Source organism: Mycetomoellerius zeteki, unplaced genomic scaffold (assembly GCF_001594055.1).
Source record: "Mycetomoellerius zeteki isolate Tzet28-1 unplaced genomic scaffold, Tzet1.0 scaffold415, whole genome shotgun sequence".
NCBI classification, from domain to species: domain Eukaryota; kingdom Metazoa; phylum Arthropoda; class Insecta; order Hymenoptera; family Formicidae; genus Mycetomoellerius; species Mycetomoellerius zeteki.
In genome coordinates, this window is record NW_017257409.1 from 2097607 (window position 1) to 2123095 (window position 25489).

The 25489-nt window shown below is 27.3% G+C and overlaps 1 protein-coding gene across 1 annotated transcript in view; it reads right to left on the reverse strand.

Moving 5' to 3' along the window:
- SLO2 (slowpoke 2) overlaps positions 1–25489 on the reverse strand; it is a 104453-nt gene that overhangs the window by 21894 nt on the left and 57070 nt on the right. Inside the window, 6 exon segments of the mRNA XM_018453866.1 lie at positions 624–844; positions 1292–1456; positions 5342–5525; positions 14356–14450; positions 14528–14611; positions 16485–16559. Coding sequence (XP_018309368.1) covers positions 624–844; positions 1292–1456; positions 5342–5525; positions 14356–14450; positions 14528–14611; positions 16485–16559 — 824 coding nt within the window.

Here is a 25489-nt window from a genome sequence, read left to right on the forward strand (position 1 = left end):
TTAAATATATTTTTTTCTTTTTTCGTGATTTCCTGCGAAACAAAGCAAAAAGGAGCATATGTCTATAGGACTTTTTTTCTTAGTTTTTTACTCCTCTACACGCTCCCGAAGTTTTGCCATTTAATTTGGAAACACCCTGTATATTTTTAATCGTATATAAACTACATATTTTTATTTGTATAATATTATTTGATTATTTCTTGAATAAAAATTTTAACATCTAGAATACATTTCATATTTTTCCTATTTTATTTTATCTACGGATCTTTTACCAATTCAGGACTTAATTAGAATTACTGAACAGAAAGCCGGTGTCTTAAGGTGCTCGCTTACAAGTCACCTGCGCTTTACAATTGAATTTGAAAGTAAAGAAAGTTAAGTGATTAAGGTCAACAGGGAAGCTTAACTTCTATTTAACTCCGAAGTAAAACTTAAATGAAAAATGTCTGAGATTGATCGTAAAATAGATCGTCGGGAATAATATTAGAATTGCAATGTTTAATCCCCATAACGTGATACCCTTATTAAGAAAAAAGAAAAGTAAAAAGAAGATGGAATTTACAACAGCAATTATAAACTTTATTAACGAAAGTTATACTAAACAATTTTCATTTATCGCTGACCTGAGTATCGTGTGTTCATCAGCAGCGGTTTTGTCAGCATAATTTCTCGCTGCCAGCACAAAACAAGCTTCTGCCTCGTTCATCCTGGCTCTCGCAAGATCACCATCCTTCAGGCACGAGCCCTGTATGTAGATTACCCTCTGCGCCCAGATTGGCACTTGCAGGATCATCCGCATTGTGGTATCGAGTTCCATCGGTGATAAAAGCACCACATAATAGTCCTACTCGTATTCAGATCATTTTCAATCATTAACATTAAAAATGATAAAATAAATAAAAGCGAAAGCGTATAGAAAGATAAATAATACAATTAATTAACGCTCTCCATATCATTTTTTAAGTCATTGCAATACCGTAGATCTTTATAAGCGCACCAGGAATATATTGGATATTTTTATTCGTAATTATTTCATAAAAAAATAAAATTAAAATTATTTTTTTTACAATAATTGCATTTTTATATCCCATTCAGCAATTTATTTTTAATTTTTACAAATCGCGTTGTACTCGTGATTAAAATTAAGTTCGATGACAACAATTTTAAATTTAATTGCGTCAGCTACTTTAACTATGATAAACTGAAAGCTTGATAAAGAATTTTTACAAAATCACAAATCGTCTAGTGCATAATGAAATATTCAAGACATGTAATTCGTTCGTCGCCTAACCTGCAGCAAGGGATGGGCGTAAAACTCGTTTAGAAAGTCCATAATGGTGTCGGCTTGCAGTGTCGTACTGCAAACTACCACGTGCTTCTCGCTTTGCGCTCTGTGTGATGAATACGAGCCACCAAGCTTCTGTCTCTCCATCCATGTGAATGCTAACTGTTCGAACTGTAATCAACATGAGATTATTATGCAATCAACTAATATTTACCTTATATTTGCATAAATCATAATAAATCAAAATAGGAAATCGCGTTATTCTATATATAAATTTTATTAGATTAATAGATCAAATAAATAAACAAAAATATAATTTCGTTTTAATAAAAATAAAATTATACGTTTATATGCTTATTTTCCACAGAAGCTGTTTATATTAAAAATATTGAAAAAATAGAATAAAATCTTTTTTATTTTTATCATTTCTGTTTCAAATCTTTTTTTATCGTGCAATCCTTTCATTACTTCTGAGGTATAAAATTGTATTTTATTTTATATATTGCGAAGAATATTACTAAGGTCTCAGTGGTCTAAAGGCTCAGGACCCTTGCACGGAATGCTGGTTCGCAAGAAATCTGGGTTCGACCTCCCGGCTGAGATAATATTTTTTGCAATAAATAAATTTATTTACAGATTTCCATATTAAGGAGATACTGGAGTGACTAAATTATTGACATTACAGTTGTATAAAAATTCTTCGAATTGACTAAATGGAACAAAAAATCCTCTTGCGAAATTAAAGTAGACGCAAAATTAAAAGGTGGTGCAGTGGATCTTATATTAAAATCGAAAAGAAGTTAAAAAAATTACAATACTTAACTTTTTTTTATTTTAGTGTACAAAGTTCACTGCACTACCCCTTAATTTTGCGTCTACTTTAATCCAGTAAAAGGAATTTTGATTTCGCTCAGTTAATTCGGAGATTTTTATACGACTAATGGCGATAATTTGAGGTCACTCCAGCACTCCTTTAAGATCTCTTTACAGTAGCAATAATATTACAATTAAATTTAATGCTTTTTAGTTTGCATTTCTAAGTCCGGGGAAAAAAATTAATTCGGCGCGCAGCTCAAATGATCATAAATATAATATATATGTATATACATATATAGGATATACAAATTCACATGGAATTATTTAAGCATTAAAGATACAGCTTCGACCGTTATGAGTCTTTATTTCCTATTGGTGTTTTCACATATACGGTCCAATAAGATTTTTATTGTTTATATACTAAATATAAATGATAAATATGTAATATGTAATATAAGTTTTATATTCTTTGTAAAAAAAAATACTTTATATTAAATAAAAAATTAAATTGATTTATATATATTGCATTCTGTACTATATTAATAATCTATTAAAATCTTTATAAACACAAAATTTTTGTACAAAGATTCACAAGAAAACATTTTTATAAATGTATTGAAATTTTTTTTAACCAATATGGAAATATTGATTGTGATAATTTTAATATCTTTTACATATAAGCACCTTTATAATAGCATATAGATAAGTATATTATCGTACATTGCATTTTTACTTGCAAATTTTTTATTGCTCCCGTAAAATTTCGTCACTCAAGGACTAATAGGACAGAATAGCTTCTCCTTTGCAAAGATACGGGCTTTCACATTGAATTATTTTAACACGTCTATGCTATTTCGACAATGACGTGACTCCATCGTCCAAAACCAAATTTAATCGAGTACGGAAACGCAAGAGATAGACACGAAGAGAAAGGAGGTTGACACATCGTGTTGACCCGTACAAATTGGCACATATCTCGTGTGCGATTGGCAGGCAATTTGACAGACAAATTACAGAGATCGGCGAGGCTTTCTGTATTGAATGCTATGCAATCAGTCGACGCCGACAGACAATGAGTAGACACGAGTTGCTCTTGTGCAATTAATAATATTCTTTGGTCGATCGAATCTTCATTAAGCGCTAAATCAATTCAATGGTTAATAATTAAATCAGGATCGAATATTTGATTTTCTGTGATTGTTTTAAATTGCTATTTTCGTATTTTTCCTTTTTCATCCTTGTTAATATTGTAAAAACAGATAACTAAAAACTATTACAAGATAAAAACTGGTAGCAAACATAAAATTTCAGTAAGAATCAAACAAGTCCAGAAATTTTTTCTTCTTTTTTAAATGCGTCGTTCTTCATCAAAACTTTGTTCTTATATACACATTTTTGTTTATATCTTAGAAACGGTTGAGTTTTCGATCTTTACTTAGGCTTTTTTATTCAGTATGGTGTATTATCTACCATATAAATCTTGAATGGTTTTTTTTATCACCCTGTACACCTATTTGAAGAAAAATTACCACATTTATATAATAAACAGTTTGAAGATAAGAAGTTTTTTATTTCTCGAAAATTTATCTTCTTACTTGTTAGATTTGTTGCTTTTTGCGAAAAATTTTAATTATTGCAAAAATTCAATTATTGCAAAAAAAAAGACAGAACTTTTCTACTCAGTTTAATTTATTTTGTCTGCACACGAATGAAATAATTATTAAATATCTTGTATATATGGTTATACACAAAATATTTCGAAAAAAGCACAATTTCTTATATAATATAATGCACAATATATAACGTGATATGAGGTAATATTCGCAAATAACATGGCTAACGAGACTTTGACGTATAGTAATGTGAAAGGCTCAAGCTAATAGAAAGTTTTCTTGATATTTACAACGATCAATTGCAAAAGAAAAGTTGCCATGGTAATATGCATCCTGGAGAATACACAAATCTCAGCACGTGCAGTTGTCAGATCGATAAATGTCTTTTCTTGCAACCCAATCCCAGATCTCAGATTCTTTAGAGCAAAGAGACAACGCAGATAACATTAATGCTGTCGATATAGGATTACGAATATTAAAGAAATAGAGAAATAATGATAAATTCTGAAACGAGCTTGAATTTAATTAAAATTCTCTTATACTTTTCTCTTATATATATATATATATATCTTCATAATTATAATATTACATATCTGAATAGCTGGATTTATAGATATATTTTGAAGTTAAATAATATAAAAATTAATATTAATAATAATAATTATTATATTTGTTTCCTATTAAATGTTAACTATAATAAAAAAGAGGATTCTTTAATTCTTAACGTAAACTAATTTCTTAACTGACTCTTTATTAAAATCTTAATTAGAAAAAAATTAACTGAGTTCATTAAACGATACCGTTATTTCTGATTCTTAACAATCTGCATCGCATATTATTTGCGGAATCAATATTCTTTTTATGATGACATAGAAGCATACATAGAACTTGATCTCTTGCTCGACGCACATTTCTCGTACATGAGAAATAAAAGCGTTACATTCCTAACGACCGGAATAATAAATATTCGTAAAACAACGAGGGTCAACCGCGTAGCAATATGGTCGGTAAGACGAGTCTTGTTTCGGTACATTTACGGCTTCCTAGGGCGTGACTCGAAAATAACGTCTATAAAGGAAGTCCATGAGGCGGACGTCATTGTAACGGCCACAACTGACGCACATTAAACGAGATGAATACGAGTTTAGAGCAGCACTACACCTTTACGCGATTTTGTTAGAATACTAGCATCTTTTTGCAGAATAGTATTATATTACTACGACCAACCATAAAGAATTATTTTTACATGTACTTTTTTTTAATAAATTATACACAATATGTGTATTTACATATGTCTTTTAAATTTTCAGATCAGTCAATAAAATGCGATTCCATGTATCAATAATGCAATTCAATAATATATCTATCATATACAAAAGAATTAAATTAGATTTTATTACTTTTTAAACTTAATTTTTTAATAAAAAATCAAATATAAGGCCAAATAACGATTAGATTAAAACTCTGAAACTAGATACATATAATATTTACAGTCTTCTGACAATTCATATTACAAATATATGTATACCAGAATATGTTAAATTTCATATATGTATATTATGTCTCAAACTTATAAAATATCTATCAATTTATTGATATTTATGAATATATAATGTTATATACGCACCTGTGTTGGTAAAACTATGAGAGCCACGCAGATCATAATGACCATATAAAGTTGCGAAGGCCAAATGTCCGGTACGATATCCCCATAGCCCACCGTGGAGAATGTAACCACAACGTAGTACGTACTTTGAAATAGATTCAAATGCCTGTGCCCTGCTCTCTGGAAATGCTGGATCCCGCATACGCTGAAATGGAACATTTATCGGATCACCCTACGATTAATCGACGATGGCTATGAAAGCAGATATCGGGACAGTTGTAATTATTTTACATGCATCCTACATAAAGCTACGTCATTTATAACTGAATGCTGCTGGATTGTAATTAACGTAAATTCACGATTTCTGTAGTCTCGCCGTTCTGCAGACGATGTTGCCTGCATTTAAACTGCAAGCCATTGAGAATCAGGAATTTATAGTCATTCACTTGAGAGCATGTATATACAAACCATAATTTGAGCCATTAATAATTACAAAATAATTTTCTTCATCGTTGCATGTTTATAATGATAATTACAAAATAATAAATTTTCAAAAACTAAGTATTATTGTTTAAATATAAGTAAATTTGGATTTTCTAATAGCTATAATTTTCAATAGATAATATACTCAATTCTTAAATATATAGGTATATGTATTTATTTGTTACGTATTTATACGTTTTACTAAAATAAAATACATAATGCGTTTTAATTCTATGCTTGTATTTATCTAACTATGTATTTATCTTAAACTATACAGTTTGTAGAGAAGTATAAATTAATTATTTAATTAAAATGGAATCACAATATATCGATTACAAAATAAAAAACGTTAAAAAATTTTTGCGATAATAATTGTATGTTATATAAACTGAAAATACATTAAAAAGTATATTACAATAGAAATTAATATTCAACAGTACGTTTTGGGATATATTATTTTCAAAATAAAAAATTATTGCCGGATTTTCCTCGGTGCACAGAGAATAAATTGTTTATATGAACTTTTGCAATTTTTTACGGTTAAATAACAAAATATTTATTTATGTATAACAGTTATAAATATCTGAGAACAAATTATAACATAGAGACTAAACTACATATTTTAGAAACATTGTCAAATGCAAATGCTTGCAACTTGTAAATTTATTTGTGCGTTTAATATTTTTAATAATAAACTATTAAATTTAAAATTTTAATTAAAATTTTGACGGGTTATAGTACATGTTTTTTATGTTATAAATTTTTATCACTAACCTCAACCATGTATTTTGTAAATAACAATTTAATTATCTATAGTTGAATAATTTTCGTTATTCATTTTACATTGATAAAGATTTTCAGTCGATAAACTTTTTTCTTTTCATCAAATCAATTAACGTATGATTACACACTAGCTGTTAGCAGATTTGTAAAAACCAATTAGCATAACGCAATTAGCGTAACGAACTTCGGTTGCTTCTTAATTAATCCGTCGTCGACTTCCGATCTAAGCAAACAGATTTATGTTACTCGACGAAGAGCATCTTTCCTTTCGCAATTTTTCATTCGGTAACTCCTCTCGCCGTAACGAAATGAATGCACAATTAGCCTGACCACTCGAAGCGAGATAAAACGGCACCCTCGATCATTCTTCGATCGTAACGGAATTGATGTAACGGCGCGGTGCAAGAAAAGGAAGAGATTGAACCTGATTGCGAGGAAACCATCGCCTAGTATAAACCGACCGGCGTTTATAAACGGCCCGATATCCATTATGCATACGGCCCCATTTCTATATCTATATCGACGTATATATTTGTGCACCTTGTTCATTTTTCCTCCCTTCCTTTATCCGCTTGCACCATCGCACCATCGTGCTTCCGTTTGACGTGTCGTGACAATCGAGCGTGCCCCATCGCACGTTAATTAACAACAAATGGATCGATGCTATTTCATATATTTCACTAGTATACTAAATATAGCATATCATAAATACACAGCTATTCTATTGCGAACATGTTTTATGCATGATCGAATTGACTTGCAACTTTTACCATTTGTTAAAAATATAATTTCATAAATATGCAACATATATTAGTAATTACACAGCAAATCGTCATTGTTTTTTATTGGTTTTAACTACTTATCAATATAAACTGAAATATTATTTTCTATTTAATTATAATTTTCTAATAATAGAACTTTAGGTACAGTATCCATTGTAATCGTTTGCGTAATTCTTTTTTTGCCGATCTCTTATTCTATTATTATGTGATGTTGGTTTAAAAAATATAGATTAAAAATAACACCTAATATGTTTTTAAATAAACTACAACAATGTAAATTTCTGTAAGAACTTACACTGGATATTCATGTTATAAATTTTATTAGATATATGTATTAAAAAATACTAATCTGAAATTATTTATTTTAGATTTAGATTAGTGTCTTTTATAAAACACCCAATATGTTTTTGCAGGCATTTACATTGTTGTGATTTATATTCTTTAGAATTATATTGTACGTCTTTTAAATACCTACATTTTTAAGGATGTATCTGAATCATTTTTACATATGTAACATTATACTTTATTGTATTAACATTTATACTTTACACAAACTATATACATATAAAAATTATGTTCATAACATTCTGTATTTATTATTAAATAACACATTTTTATATTTTATTTATATTGTTTGTTATTATATATGTTCTTATTGTATAAACCAAAATTTAAAAAATGATAACAAAAATCTAAATTTTTTAAATAAATACTTTAAGTATTGAAAATAATAAATAACTTATGCAAAGTTTCATTGTGATTCACTGATTAGTTACAAAGAACAAATAAATATTTTGTTTATTTACTGGACAACTAGTTTATGCAATGTAATTTTACATAAGTAATCTTAAATATTATATATAAAGTACACTTATATAAAAAATTGAGACTTTCGTTATTTATTTTATAATATATTTACACACATACACACACACACACATTTCTATATGAGAGCACAGATTTAAAAAAGTACTACTACTTATTTTTTAAAATAACTTATGATCCAGATAATAAACCGTCACAAAAAAATTTGTTATTATTTTTAAGTGCGATTTAAAATAATCTATAATTTTTTCATAACTTTCTTATCATTTTGAAATATCTCAGCTACATCCTTAAAAATATGTATTAAATATTGACAATTATCCTTTTATTACATGATTATGTTTTAATAAGTTCAAAGATTTATATGCTTTTTGATGTAATAAAAATCTATCAAATTTATAATTCAATATATATAATTATTAATTAATAAATGTATTACAAGAATATGTATAAAATTTTATAGTTATAATTATATAGAAAAATTAAAATGTTAGAATATGTATTTTCAAAAGGCGGCTCTGAAAAGCGTCGAATGTGAGAAGATATTACAGTGAGAATAAAAAAAACCGTCATTTTATCTTCAACATCTCTATACGTCAGTTTGCTGAGTTTTCGCGTACGAACCGATAATAAAGTCACACATTTTAAAATTTTCATTGTTCCCTATTCAAACGCCGTGGTTTGTTAGTAACGTTTTCACTAACGAATCTCGTCGGCGTGTACGTGACGGTTTCAATTCAATCAAACATTATTATTTCACGAAAACAAGTGACATAATCGAGATAAATTCTTCACTGTCCGTTAAAAGAGAGTCGTTAAAAATTGTGTCTCAAAGCTCTCTTCACTTCATTTCAACAGGATGAGTTTTTTAATTTTATTTATAGGATAAAAAGTTTTAAAGACATTCAGGTACTTTTTAAAATTAATATTAATAAAGAATTTGAGATTCTTTACAATTTTTAGACATCTGTACATATGTATGTAGGTAGGTACTTATGATATAACTTTTTAAAAACATTTTTTGATTTTTTTGAAAATAATATTACTTATTTAATACACGTCATTTTAATTTTACAATTATAAATGTAAAGTGTACTTCATGCAATTTACTTGCAATACAACTGTATGCTTGTTCTATTAATTTTGAAGGGAATTTATTTTAATCATCTAACAGCTAGCAGATATTCCACTAATAAACAGTTAGTCCAAATAACTTCTACCTATTCGGGATAATATTAATGTTTATTTCTAATAATAATTAATAGTTAATGTTAATTAATGATTAAAGACTTTGTGTAAATGTAAAAATATTTACATTTTTAATTACAAACTTAAAAAACTTAACGATTGCATAATGACATTTATAGTTAGAATAAGGAAAACAAAATTAGATGCTATAATAATAATAATTAGCCTAATTAGTATAAAGTGTTGTATTAAATAACAAGTGCTATGATAGCATAAAGCTGTAAAAGGTAAACTTGCATATCATTAAGGATAATGAAATGTATGCCAAGATGAGAATAAAATTTGTATGCACAAAGGTTAGTGACATGATATTCTGTCTGTATATAACACTTTTTCAAAATAATTAAAGGTAAAATATTGATATAAAGAGTATCAATATTTTTTTCTATTTATCACGTAAACTAAACAATAGTATATGTCTTAAAAATATTTATAAATTGAATATCACAAAAGACCTAAAAATCTTCTTTATAAAGTATTAAATTAATGAAACTACAATTTTACGAAAAACTTGATTTTCTTGCTATTACTTCCAAAAAAATTTTTTATTTTGTTTGGAAGTTAAATCAATAACGTTACCATTTACGAAAAGAGTGTCGTAGGAATTTTTAAAAAAACTTGTTTGATTTTCACCAAATCATGACAAAACGTGATTTTTTTTAAAGTAACATTTTTTAAAATTATTTATAATTTTTAAGAAAATTAATTTTTTGCAACTTTTTATGCGTCGGTTTCTCAAAAAATTTTTCAAAATTACGTTTATAAAAACTTTTTATCATATATCTTTAATCCTCAACAGTCTTCGATTAATAGCAAGCATTTTACTGGAAGCATCTTTTTCCGTGCGCAAATATCCTATAATTTCGTAACTCCTTCCAATAGCCAATCACTCATTCTTTTCTGTATATTTCTTTGGGTCTCGGTAATAAGTGCGACGACTTTTTTCGATGCACCGCAACGCAGATTCGTTGTACCGTCGCAACCGTGCTACACTTTACTCCTTGTCCTTGCGTAGATAATATGGCTGTGCAAGGGCGAGCTGGCAAGTGCGCCGCTCTAGAATCACACCGTAAATAATAAAGCGTCGCGATCGATGGTGATACCAATCCATCTGCACAAGCCAGTGTGCGATTATTTATTAACGCCTGTCCCACATTGCGATCTGGGTCGATCAGGTGTGTTTCGTCATTTCCTCACTCGTCCCTAACATTGTAGAAGGACAGCTACTGGTTGCAATAATTCGTTCGTTTCTATATGTTAAATTAATTCTAAAGTGATTTACCAAGAGAGATCTATGCATTTTTATTCTTTTTTTTTTCATATTCAATATAATATGTGTGCATAATAACGTAAAATGTAAACTCTATGCATGATCGCATAAAAAAAAGATGAAATAATGAAAGTGATCAATACAATCTTGTTTCTGTATCTTTCCGTTTTGAATAAAATCGCTGGTGACATACTATCACGATGGATGCTATAATGATACTGATACTTCAGATTAATGAAATGTGTTTATTATTATCATCAGAATGATCGGATGATATAAAGATCTTCAATTATGTTGACAGACATCTGAGATTTAAAATATTGTAATATATAATATAAATATTAGAAAAGGCGTAGGCATAGTAAAAACATTTGTGTTATAAGTTCCATTAAGTCCTTGTTAAAATTTTGTGTCGAATTTTTAATAAATCCAAGTATTAATTTAATATAATTGATTATGTTATTCGAATATTATGTTAAACTGATGTTCAACATTTCTTAGTATCAAAATAATACAATTTATGAGTAAGAAAAAACATAAAATAATGTTTTTGAAAATATAAATTTTAAGATAAGTGAATAGAAATATTAATTTAATATATCATAAATGTTAAGTCTAACGAATACAATTGCTTACAAATTGTTTCAGTGTTACATTTTTGCGTTAACTTTTTTATATAATATTTATGTTACTTTCTAGCATATTCATCTTGTGTTACATTAACACAAAAATTTGAGTGAACCATTTAAGTGATGTGAAATGTGTTAAATTCAATACAAATTCTCCAATTGTGCATGTAATAAATATTGTATATTAAATGTGAAAAATGTTTGAAAATGCAATAATAAAATTAAAAAATTATAATTCTTTTAATATTTTTTGTTAACGTAATGTTATTAAAAATACATATTATATATCAGATCGTTTAAATACGATTAGTAAAAATCAGTTATTAATAAATGTCATAAACTTTTCCATTTTGCTTAAACAATATTAAAAATTAGAAAAGAGAGAACCACAGTTCGTTTTTCAAAATAACAAGATTGTATGTGCAGTGCAACGTGTTTCGCAAATTTTCCAATAGTTTGTCTTAATGTCCTAATCCTTACGTATGCCAAAATTCTTATGATTTATAGTTAAAGTGGTAAACGGTATCGGATGCATGTGATGAATTGTTATTTTTTTCGTAGTTACGACGCAAATCGCTATCCGTTCAAAAGTTTGTGTATAAATTCATAGAATTTTTTTTCATATTGTAGAACGGCAGCTGCAAATTACTCGCGGTTTACAACATCACGTCTATATGCGATGACGATTGATGTTACGAATTCCACCCTGTGCGTATGACAGGCATTTGTTTTTTTTTGCACCTGCAGTCGATATCAATTTTTGGTAACCCGTGGCAAATCTTTTTCAGCTACAAATCACATTTTTTCACGCTGCAAATTGCTCATCGCGACATTTCATTCTGTCTATAGGATGACACATAGAAAATTTAATTTAATTTTTAAGAGTTCTTAAATATTAATTTTTTATATATGTACATATATACTGCTAATACATTTATTAATTCATACATATATATATAATAAATATATTAAAAATTATAATTTCTCTGTTGTGTAGATTAAATATTTTTAATTTATCATATAAGTAAATGAAGATTATCGGAACTTGCTTTTATTAAAAAAAATATGTTTGCACAAAAGATTATTTAAGAATTTATAATTATTTAATATTTCTTAGCATTTTTCTCTTCCTTTCTCTCTCTCTCTCTCTCTCTCTTTCTCTGCTTTTCTTTTTTTTTTTGTTATCATTACTATTATATTTCAATATGCTGATTATTAATTTATTGAATGTTAGTTAAACTTAAGGAAGTATTTGTAATATAGTAAAAATGGCAAAGGTCATACATGCAAACTATTCATTCATTTTCGTAATCTAAGCTTTCTCTGCCCGTGGTTTACAGATATAACTTTATTAGAAGATTAAACAAGACGAACCGCAGTCATCTTCGGCTTGGATTCGTAAATACGAACTCGTACTTCAGGTGGAAAACTTTTCTCGTTATTCAGATAATACAATAAGTCCTGCACGCTGACAAATGAAATACGTTCGTTATGTAAACTTAAATAACGTGCGAATGCCATGGTGAAAACTTCATTACGGCAATGTTACGACTTAAGTCTATTACGAATATCAATTCACGATTGTTTGCATGTATGTTACTGCAAATCTGTTGCTTTAAATCAATCTTGAAGTAGACATTATATTTTGCACTATTAATAGTATTAATTCAACAAAATTGATATATCTATGCATGAATATATTACATGCTGAATTAATATTACTGCTTTAAATAATAAATCTGCTAACAATTAAGATATTATAATATTTCTGATTAAATCCAAATTAACTTTTATTCAACAATATTCAATTTCATATGATTGCAATTATCATCCTATAATATAATATTGAGTCGGGATAAAAGCAATTCATAGCACTACGAATTTCAAAATTCAAACAATTATAACTTCATTAAAAATGATTTAAATTTAAATTTTACAAAAGATTGAAGCTTAAAATCACTACTTTCGAAAGTCACTATGAGTTTCTATAAGTTTGGTAATGTTTATATATAGAAAACTACGAGTTGGACAAAGTGGAAAATTTTGTTCTCACTTTGTGAGACTGTCACATATAAAAAAAAATACTTGTGAAAATTTTAAACTTTCTAACAAAAACTCAAAGTTTTTCTACAAAATCGATTTTTTAAAATGTTCTCGAGATTTTTGTTATTGAATTATCGCAGATTAAATAAAAAGAGCATTTTGATTTTGATTGTTCATAACTTCGTTAAAAATCATTCTACTGAAATTAAGAAAACACAGTTTTACAGTTGAAACTTTGCTCTATCAAATAATATAATTGCTAATTTTTTTTAACATATAAGCGTGATGCAAATAAAGTAGTGCCCACGCTAAGAACTTTCGTCTCGACTCAATATTATATATGTATAATTAAACAATTTTTTCCACAATATTTTATTTTCTATATAAAAGGTCTATATAAAAGATCTATAATATAACAAAGTTAACTATATAAAAGTTCTATAAAAACTTTCACAAATAATTTATTCAGCCGAATTAAAAAATTGTATATCTTTTCATATGCAATTTTTTAATTCGGGTGAATAAGTTATTTATACATAATGGCCAACTAAAAATTCAAGAATATTGGAGCACTCTTCAGTTAGTTCTTCCTAAAATAGGAATATTATTTCCTGAAACTTAAACTATTCTACTAGAAATGTATCTTTGATGAACGAATAAGTAGGACAAAGCGAGCAGTACGAACTTACTTTGCAAGTCTATTCGCGAATAATTATCTCTGTTAATTATAATAGTTCCAAAACATTTATGATACCCAAAGTATCATAAATGCCTAATTGAAACAATTAAATAATTTATTGTATAGATACATAAAGAATAGTATTTCTGAGTTTTTACTTCATATATTGTAAGATCATATATTGTAAGAGAAAAAAGTAAAAAACGAGTAAAGACGTAGAAAATTATAATGTCTTAGTTATATATTTTTAAAAATACAAATATGTAATAAATATTTTATTTGAAAGAACTCACCTAGTAAAGACAAGGCACAGTAACGTAGCACTAAGGATCATCAGCTGTTGACTCAATGCCGATTGAGACTTCTGCATTGCTCGGTGTAGGTCGTTCTGAAATGTAATTACATCGACCGCAAATCAAATTTAAGCTTGACGTAAATTATGGCTAGATTGAATGAGATACTTACAAACATGTTTTCCAAAGAGTGCTTTGCCAACCAGCAATTTAGGAACACCGGAATGAACAGATTTCTCATTGGTGGGTATAATAACTGCAAATATTATATAGAAATATCTTCAGTTATACCATTTATTATAATATTCTATCCGTTGTAAATTGTAATTAATACTCTGCACTTTCATTGGTTTGTAAATTTATTACGGATTTAATTAGCTCTAATTTTTTTAATTTAATCGCTTTAATTAAAACGTAATATATTCCTCTAAGTCAACAAATTATTTATTTAAAAAATTAAGTTTAATATCATATTATTTTCGATTGATTTAATTAATATAGAATAATGTTTTTTTATAATTAAATGTCGATAACAAAAAAATCATTTTGATGTAGGTATACATAAATTATAATGCGTAATAAAATTACGCATGTATGTTTATATTATACATGCTTAAATTCTTCTTCGCGAACAATTCTGAATTATATTGTCCCTACATGTACTTATTGAGGAGAACATTTAATCTCTCTCTTCTTGTGAATCATAATAATTAACTCGATCATTAGTTCGACAAGCATTTGTGCTATGATTGTGTATGAGGACCATAAATGCTATGTCTGCTATTTGCTTTTACAGATATTTATGGTGTAAACATCAATGTGGCTGCTTGGTTTGAACATAAATTTGTTCATTGTGCTTACTTTGCAGCATCAAAGATTCACATCATATTACCTAGACAACAGAGCATACGTTTGCATAGTAAACTCTAGCAAGTGCACTTAGTTTTAATGAAATTTCACTGTAATTTTAAAATGTCATATATCTAATTACATATATCGTTAACAGTTTAAGTATATATTCCTGAAACATTTTTCTCATCATATTTTCTCTTTTTTATTGCAGAATTCAGTTCCTTCATTTTATATATACGTACACATATTTTGTGTCTTTTATTTCAAAATTCAACAGAAGAGAGTAAAGATAAGAATTTAGAAAATTATAAGATAAGATTATTGTTATTTTTTTCGAAATTACTTTTTTTAATTTCATTAATTTTTTACAAATGTATGTTAATTTAAATACAATTAAATAATTGTTATTTTCTTAAAAATTAATATTAAATAATTATAATGTTATGTAAAGTTAATTAACAATATTTATTCTTAGAATGCTATTTTAAAACTTCAATTCTCTTTATAACTGCGATTTTCACATTTTTATGGTACGATGTTTATAAATAGATATAACTATATAGAAATTTATATATCTAGTTTACACGTCACTGCGTAATCCAAAATTAATGAGATTAAGTTAATTAAATTCCAAAGCGCAATAACTATGCACGTAATGTCGTTACGTATTGTCCATTGTGAAATAAAGGTTATTCCCTATGGGACATGTAAAAATCGATACATACATCATAGTCAAGTGTATGCAACTTGATACGAATAAAGTTCATATATTTTCACGCGAATACGACTTACGTAACATATATGTATATATATTATACATACATATATGTATAGGTATATATACACTTTAAAAATTTTTTATTGTATTTTGTAACATTTCAACTCTTAACTATAAAATTGACAATTACTATTTATTTAAATTATTTATTAAGATTTCTTGATAAATAATTAATATTTAAGAAAATAGATATATTAGAAACAAATACATATAAAATTACAGATATTCAGAAAAATTAAACAATTCGTTTGTAATTTTAAAGAAATTATAGTCTATTTTGCATATTTCTTTAATCTACTTTAAAATGCATACATTAATATTTGTACAAATTAGCGATCTGACAATTTATTTATATGGAATCGAACGAAATTTGTTGTAAAATAAAAAATGTATATAGAAAGGTATACATTATTAGTAATGCATTATTTATTTTATTATTGCTTAATTAAAATAAATGTTAAAAGTAGAAAGCGCAAATATAATTTTCTTAAGGACTTACCGTGATTGTGAACGGGATCGTGTTGACCAGTTCCAGGATGAAATGGAAGGATAGAAGCTGCTGCCAGACATTTCCCTGTGAACATTACGAAGACAGCTCAACATACCCAGCGACAATTTTATCAAAGTAGGAACTGTGAATAACGTTTCAAAAGTAAACATGCGCTTCGCTGTTCTGCATTTTCCAAAGCAGCTTTGTAAATACTATGAACACAAATACGCACTAATAAATCTAAGAAATTTAGGAGTTTAAGAGATCCTCGCAACCTATTTTTATTCATAAAATTATTTTTTATTCATGATTATTATTATAAAGTATCTTGTACAGTTAATAGTAAGTTTCATGTATAATCAAGTGTTTAAAATCAACTTTATAATTTTATAATTTTAAAAAAACTTCTATCAGCAAAAATCACATGTTTTATACCTACATTGTTATACACGTATTATTCGCTGTGCACGTAATAATAAACAAAAACAATGATTTATTTAATTATTTTTCTTAAAAACTTTGTACTCAATATTACTTTACTTAATCACCAAAACAATTTCTACGTTTAAATCACGGCATGCTGAGTATAAAAGCGTAAGAAATTACTCGAGAAGATTAATCGGAAATTATATCTTCTAGATTGCTTCATAAAAAATATCATTTGCCGCATCAGCGCCAGCAATAATTAACTTCAGTCGCAAGACAGAAAAAATGAATACGTGCATAATCAGATCAAGAACTTCTTCGTCTCATCGTTGGACTCATCGGACTGACTCGATGTAGATACATCTCTTGCACTTCGTTTAGAACGTGACGCGCATATTACATTTTTACTTAAACCACAGCCTTTCATCGTATTATACGTCTCTTTGATGTTAACGACTGACTTTTTAGCACGATAGATGATAAAAGTTTTGCATTTATAATATATCAAGTAAATTTTTAATTAAGACAGGAAACAGCTTTTATATATATACTATATATATATGTATACGTATATACAAAGATATTTATAATTGAATTTTTTTATAAAAAAATAAAAGCTAATTTCGTTGCCAAATCAACTTTTATTATTTTTTTTAGTCTCTTTATAGAATTCCCAACATAACATATTATAATATTGCTAAAATTATATCTCGAATACATCAATTCAATAATATAATATATTTTCGCGTTCTATTATGTATAAGATATAACATAACTTGAAAAATTTATATTATAGATTAAAATTTGAGAAATTAAACTAACTCAAATAATTTTAAACGGTATTCATTTATGCGAACGTCCTAAATAATGCCGCGTCTTGAAACACTTACTAATTACCATCTCGTTTTATCACGGAATATTCAACAGCAATTAACAGTATATATACTTTACTGATGCTTCATGATATATATAGACAGAATATACGTTAAGTTCTATCTATCAGCCTTTTTCATCCATGTTTATTATCTTAAATCATCTTATATAATAAAATAATCGTCATATAGATAATATTATAAATACATGATACATTTCACGCGATATTAAGTTGTATCTTTTATTTTAAAATTATCTTGCAAGATAGTTTTCGAGATGATATATTTTATCCTGTTCAAATTAACTTATTTTAACTTATAATTAATACTTATACACTTATTAATATCTAATCATTATTTTAATAGAACAAGTATAAAATAAATTTTATTTTCTGATACTTTTCAAGTTGTTAAATTCGAAGAGAAGAAAGATAGGTATATCACATTAGAAATAATGTAAAATATAATATCTATATACTATTGCATAAAAATATTTAAAAAATAATTTATAATAGTTACTATTATAACTCCATAATAACTATATAGCATATATTACAATTTTAATAATAAAATTGATACGCGCGCGCGCGCGCGCCTATTCAAAATTAATATTGATTAATTAATATTTTTAATAAATGTAATATTATTTTGTACATTGGTGTAAAATATATATTTATTTCGATGCACTTTAATAATCCGAATTTACCTTTAACTTTAACAATCGAATTTTCATATTATATCTTAATTTAATGTACAATTTTTTAAAATTTTTGCAGGTGGAATGGAAAATTTATAAAAACCGAAAATAACGCAGCTTAAATACAATTAGGACAATATTGCACAGAGTATTTTAAATAATCGTTGATCCTGTCTTACCTTCTTCAACTCGTTTTATTCGACGTGACAAAAAATAACGGAAAATCTCCAGGCGAAAAACATGTCACTTGTATCAGATTACCTAAATCTAAAGGACTCTCACGTGTCTTCACAAATCCTTCATTTTAGCTCTATAGCCAGCTGAAATTCCTTTGGGAAAGTGTTCGATAAATCAATAGATTCGTATGCTTACACCCCAAGCGATTTTATCGATCTCTCAACGATTACGAGAAAATTTACCACAATGTATCCTGATGAGGAGTTCCTTCGAATCTTTGACCATTGGGTCAGTAAAGATTCATTTATATGCGACTCATTCGTATCTGCTTTTCTCTTCATGACGATAAGCTTAACTTAGGTTTTCTAACACGCGCATTCGATTAACTTTATCCAATTAATCTTCAAATAACAATTTCGAGTAACTTAATTAGATTGCAGCTAATAATAGAAGCAACACATTTTTCATATAACGACAAAGAATTATGACCAGTGGACATATTGTACTATAGTGACATACATATAGCAAGTACCTACTTATTTTTTTGTTAACTTTGTTTAAAGATTAAGTTATTATTTCCACACGATATGGGTTCTCCTATAAATATTTCTAATGAAAAATTGAAAAGATTAAAAACATGGATTAAGTTACATAAATGCCGTTATTAGTTACAGTTAAAATTGGAAATTTTGTTACTTTTATTTATTCTTCAATGCGACTAAATCTTACGAAAACAATTTTTCTATATCTAAAATGATCTACTTTGTGCAAGTTGCTATCTTACTGATTTCATGATGCATCAATTTCCGAATGCAATCACCGTCGCTGGGTAATAAAGAAGTGCGAAAAGAAAGATCCTCGAGGAAAATATAAATTTTGCATTGGCTTTTGTCGATGCTCTTATTATGAATTGGCCTTTTATTATAAATATTAAACCTTATATATATTTCTTTTACGTACAAAGAGATGAATTATTTTATTTGATTATTTGTCATATTGTCAAAACTTAAAAAATATATAATTTATAAAATTTAAGAAAAATAAAAACTCGAGTACATTATTATTTATCTTGTTAATAATTGTTAGGAAATAATCATTAATGCAAAATTAATTATTTTATTTAAAGTATTGTGTCAATCAAAATACGTTTCTTACAATTATAATCTTAATATTTGATTGACGTTAAAATTTAAATTTTTATTTATAATTACGTGACTATAATTAAAAATTATTAATCATTTATGTTTTTCAAAGAAAACATTTTAATCAAAGCTAAATTTGACTCTAATCATATTTACAGAATCCAAATGTAATTCTATTTCTATTGATTTTGTGTGTGTGTGTGTGTTATTATCGTTTTGTTTCTTTAAATATAATAAAATTTTTATAAATTTTTTGCAATATCTACTTTTTCATATGTGGTTTTATTTTCATCAGAAAAATGATCGTCATTCCGGAAAGAAATTGGCAATGCAACAGCCATGCTCATCTCTTAATGGAGAGTCTCTACGGAGAAATCACCCTTTTTTTTCTACTGAGGCAATAACGCAGCTTAAAGCTCCACAGAGGCTGCAGACGATAACCGGATGAACTTTTTCGAAAACTCCATGACTATTAATATCCGCTTCCGGGATTTACAAACTGTTGGTTACATTGGCAAACGCAATTTAAAAGAGTACATCGACAAAAAAGATAGACTAAGGTTTCAAGTTCTCTCTCAATATTACGCTTTGCAATCTTATGAACAAGATTATCAGTAGCACGTTTAATAGTAACGCACATTATAAATAGCACGTAGCAGAAATGTTTTTTGAGACAAAAATTTAATAATACGATCGCAAAAAGAATTCTTTTTTAACAGATTAATATAAACAAATATTTATAATATTTAGCTTAAATAAAATCATTTATTTTTTACTGCATTTAAGAAGCTTAAAGAAAAACAATCAGTTTTAATTTCTGGTTTTGTGTTAATTTTTAAAATATTTTTGTCAATGTCCAAATCATATCTTCTTTTAAGACTCTCTACTTATCGATATAGTTTTCAGCCTTCCATTTTCATCTCTTCGTTGAACTTAATATTTTCCAAATCTGCTTTTAGTAAAATGAATCCGCAATAGTTTCCTACAATTAGCTTTAAATGTTTAATTTGCCACAAAACGTAAGATAATCTTAGGCGCAATCATGCAACTAATGACTCTTTAGATTTCCATTTGTGCGACATCCTCATTTCCTCTCAAAATTTGATAAGGGAGATCTTTAGAACTTCGCAAATCCCCAGAATGGTAGGCGAAAACATCGCCGAAGAGAATAAGGGATGATTGAAAGCGGATGTGAGCGTTGATCCGTATAAAAATTCAACGTTCTATGACCATTCATCATAAATTAGATCATAATCTTTATTTTGCATGAGATAATGAACTTATTATACGTGGCCAATGCATCGTATTGCACAGCGCTGACATCGCATTCGCGTATTAACTTGCTAATTTCGGTATCCGACAGATTCCAAAGGAGCTTCGACACCAAACCGTACCGCAACTCACGGCTAAACTCACAAACAAGGGAACTTGATGCGATTTTGCGAACCGCCTCTGTTGTTGTCAACTCAAGATGGCTCCTGCAACCGCAACATTGGTAACCGCACGCTGGTGTGACACACACACACACCGAGGGATGCTATATACAATTTAATAGAATATCTACTACTTTTTGTTGGTTACTTTTGTGGTAAAAAAAATCGCTACTTCACTTATTGATATTTTTCGCAATCGTTTTTTCTTAATTATTATTGACAATTTTGATACTTAAAGACACAGTTGCTAAAAGTTATTTGTGCTTGTGTTATTATATATCAAATATAAAAGTATTAATTAATATATTAAATTTTATATCTTTACTAAAGTCTATTTTTACAAGTACTATGCGGAGATTTCAACAACCGTCGCGTCTGTTGGAGACTTCGATGATCGGGATATTTTAAAAGATAACAGACGGTCGTTCATGGATTCTGAATTGTAACATCTATTGTATGTGTAGCACTTTTCAAACATTTTATAAACCTTTTATTCTTGTTATACTTGTTAGATGTATAGTCTAGATAAATTTATTATATATATCGCATAAAAATTTTTATTCTAATTTTAAAATAATAATATTTCATAAATTTTGTACTAAATTAATATTATATAGAACAAAAATTCTTTCACTATCAGTTAAATTAAAGTTGCTTGTAAAGTAAATTAATGTTAAAACTATTTCAGTCGTGTATTATATATTGCATATATTTTGCTACTATTATTTTAATGTCTTTTTTGAAACACAATATAAAAAAATGAGATAAGCAATATAAGAAAAATCCAATTTCCACGAGCATATTGAAAAGTCACGCATACATTTCTCATAATAATTATTGTATAATAAATAACAATAATCTGAAATAAATCTTATAAATAGAATGTCAGAATTAATCTTAAAGAAAAATCCAAGATTTTTTACAATTCAAAAAAACGTAGCAATCTGAGTATAGTACATATAAGGAGAACCTGGGGTATAATGGTTATGGTTAGATTTTTTCAAGTTTTAAACATATTAAAGATAAATAAATCAACTTTGTTATATATTAAAATATCTTTTTAAGTATTTACTATAAGGAAAACTTAAGTTTTACTGCAAAAGTATAGATTAACAGGACGAAATTATTGTTTTGTGAGAGTGTGTCGTAACCTCACTATGTCATTTATGCAGGGCATAATGGGACACCACAGAAAACTTGTCTATTTTTAAAAAATTAATATTGAACATTGCTTAAAAGTGATTTAGAACATATAATATAAGTAAAAATATGTTGTTGCACTTTTAATTTTTAATTTTTTATTAATAATTCTATATGTAATGCTGATACATTATACACAAGGTATGCTGTTATTATATTGAACATAAATAAAAATGTGTTTAAGAAGATAACACAAATAAAATAATTCTCATCATTTTTATCTACACTTACACATGAATCATTTTAAACATAAAATAACACCAGTGCACCATTATGCCTCGAAGTACATAAATTTACTTTAGATAATATAAAATATCACAGATAATCAATATATTTGTATAGATTTTACTAAAGTAACAAGAAAAGATTATATAATAAGATAAATGTACTTATGACAATAAAAAATAGAATTTTGTTATTGCTTACCTTATGCGAACATACCAAAGAATCTGTAACTCATTCGCGGACAGTAAAGTGAACGCATTAAACAATTTTTAGCAATTTTCAGGTGAAAATAATATGACAACTAATAACAATATATAATAAGATACATCTAACAGTAACTATTGTCTGACAATTCATTACATATTAGCATATCTGTAAAAAGATATCGAGTACATCCCATTATATCCCATGGTTTCATTATACCCCAGATTCCCCTATAGAACAAACTTTAATAATAGCACATTTAATTATAATACGACTGTACGTTATTGATGTAATATTATCAGCTTATCGCCGGAATGCTCGATTAGCGAATAGCGTGACGAACTTGTTACAGACCGTTGCAGATTATATCGCAAATTCTGCACATGCGCGCGCGTGAAAATTTATCGCTGCGGAAAGATTAAACGATTATTTAACAGCAATATAACTTTTTATAAATCATCTTTTTTTCGTTCTTAAGGTGATTAACTTACAAAAAATATTCAAAGATTTTATTTACAAAATAAAAGAATTTGTCTATGCTTCGCTCAAAATATGGGTACATGATAATAATAATAAAATTTAAGATTTTATAAATTATTCAAAATTGAAGTAAACACCATATCAAACTTATTTTTTTAAATGTCATATTACAACATTTTAATATTTTACATTTTAAGTGCTATTGCTTTTCTCGAATCATCTTTACATTATTTTTATAAATTTTTTAAGGTTTTATCAAATTGTATTTAAAATATAATTTAATTAAAATGTCTTTATTTTTAAATCAATTTCTACTTCAAATACAAAATACAAATTTATAAAATTAAAAAATTTTTATAAAAATGAAGTAAATATTGATAATAGGACATCTATTTTCAATGACCTTGACACGTGTTGTCAAAGTTATGACCTTAACCTGAGTGACCTTCAGAAGGTTATAATCATCATTCATTATTCAAAAATTATTAATAATCAAAGTTAATTATCCTATTTAATATTTTAAATAGTAATATAATGTGTGTATATTTTCACGAAAGTTATAAACTTATGTGGAATCTCGCTTTGTATTGTAAAGTGCGTGTATGGACGTAGTGGGTTCCGCCCTCTCTTCTACGAGGAACTCCTCAACAAAAAATTAGATGAATAGGTTTGCGTTGAACCGCGTGAAAAATTGCAAACCAACACGCGAGATTCCACATATGTTTATAACTGTTAAACATGGGTTTACAATTTTAGTTATACTTCACAGGGGTTTATAACTTTCCACGCGAAACGAGGTTTCAACCCAAACCATGTAGGTTTACATTTATGTGAGCTTTTTAATTAATGATTGATCAATCCGAGATATAGCTTTTACGGAACAAAGTTGCAAAAATTAGCCTAATATATACAATTTCGTATGCATTTTGATAACACATACGTATATAGCCATAGAGCATGCAAATATATCAACATGTAATGCGATATTTAGATTAATTGCAAGTAAAATTCAATTTTAATTAATAACTTTTTTATTAAACAACAAGTGTCGGTTAAAACCTTCTAAAAGTCATTTAGGATTATGATCTTAACAACATATATCAAAGTCAAAGTCATCGAAGTTAGATTCCCTATTTATCAAAAGAAAACAATCAGCTGTAAAAGAGAGCTAATAGGAACTCAAGCAAAGACAAAACATCTCTCTGTTTCGTCGGTTTTTAATTGACAATTTCGTATAATTGCGATAACTATCACTGTCATAAATATTTTCAAAGAAAGAAAAATTCGAGAGACGAGAACCGATCGAAAAAGTCTATCCGATCCGATCAAAGACATCGCGACGTTTCTCTGATTAATTTACTGTAAACTTTTCAATTTTAAAGTGTATGAGATTCTTCGTATATAATTCGAGGCGAGTTGAGACAGAATTTCCTTTTCCAAACGAATAAATCACGAAAGCAAATAGCTTGCGAGGCATTGCAAGTCAATCTCGCAATATGGCATATTCAGTCTATTCAAAACACCTAACCAGTGAACTGTAAACCATTTGCTTTGAATGAGTAAGTCGTACATTAACGTTCGCTCTTCAATTTTTCTATAAAGATGGGAAAACTTATTTTATTTCGCATGTAGTTTAAATTTATTTTAGAAATTACAGAACGTCGAAGAAGCATAGCGAATAATCTGGCAAAGCGCATAACTATACTCATGCAGAACTATACAGCAGAGATTTAATAAAAGTAAATATTGTACATTAAAAAATATATGCGACAATATATGCTTATCAAATCAATTTTTACTAACTTTACTATACGCACGAAAATACTCTGCTAAACGAAGAATTTTATGGCATTATAAGAGATTATTTTTTAACTGTCAATTATATAATAAGTATCATACGTGTCACTGAAGAAACATTGTTTGAATGTGTAAAGCAAAAGTCATATATTAAAAATTATTAAGAAAGAATAGATTTCTTAATCTTCAAAATTCATTAACAGATTATATAATATTATCCGAAAGAAAAACGTTCATTAATAAAAAAATTCTTTGTTGATAAAATATATTACTTATTAATTTTTAATTCAATTATTTAAATACTCCATAAAATATAATAAATATAGAATATAATAAATATAAATATATAATATAATATAAT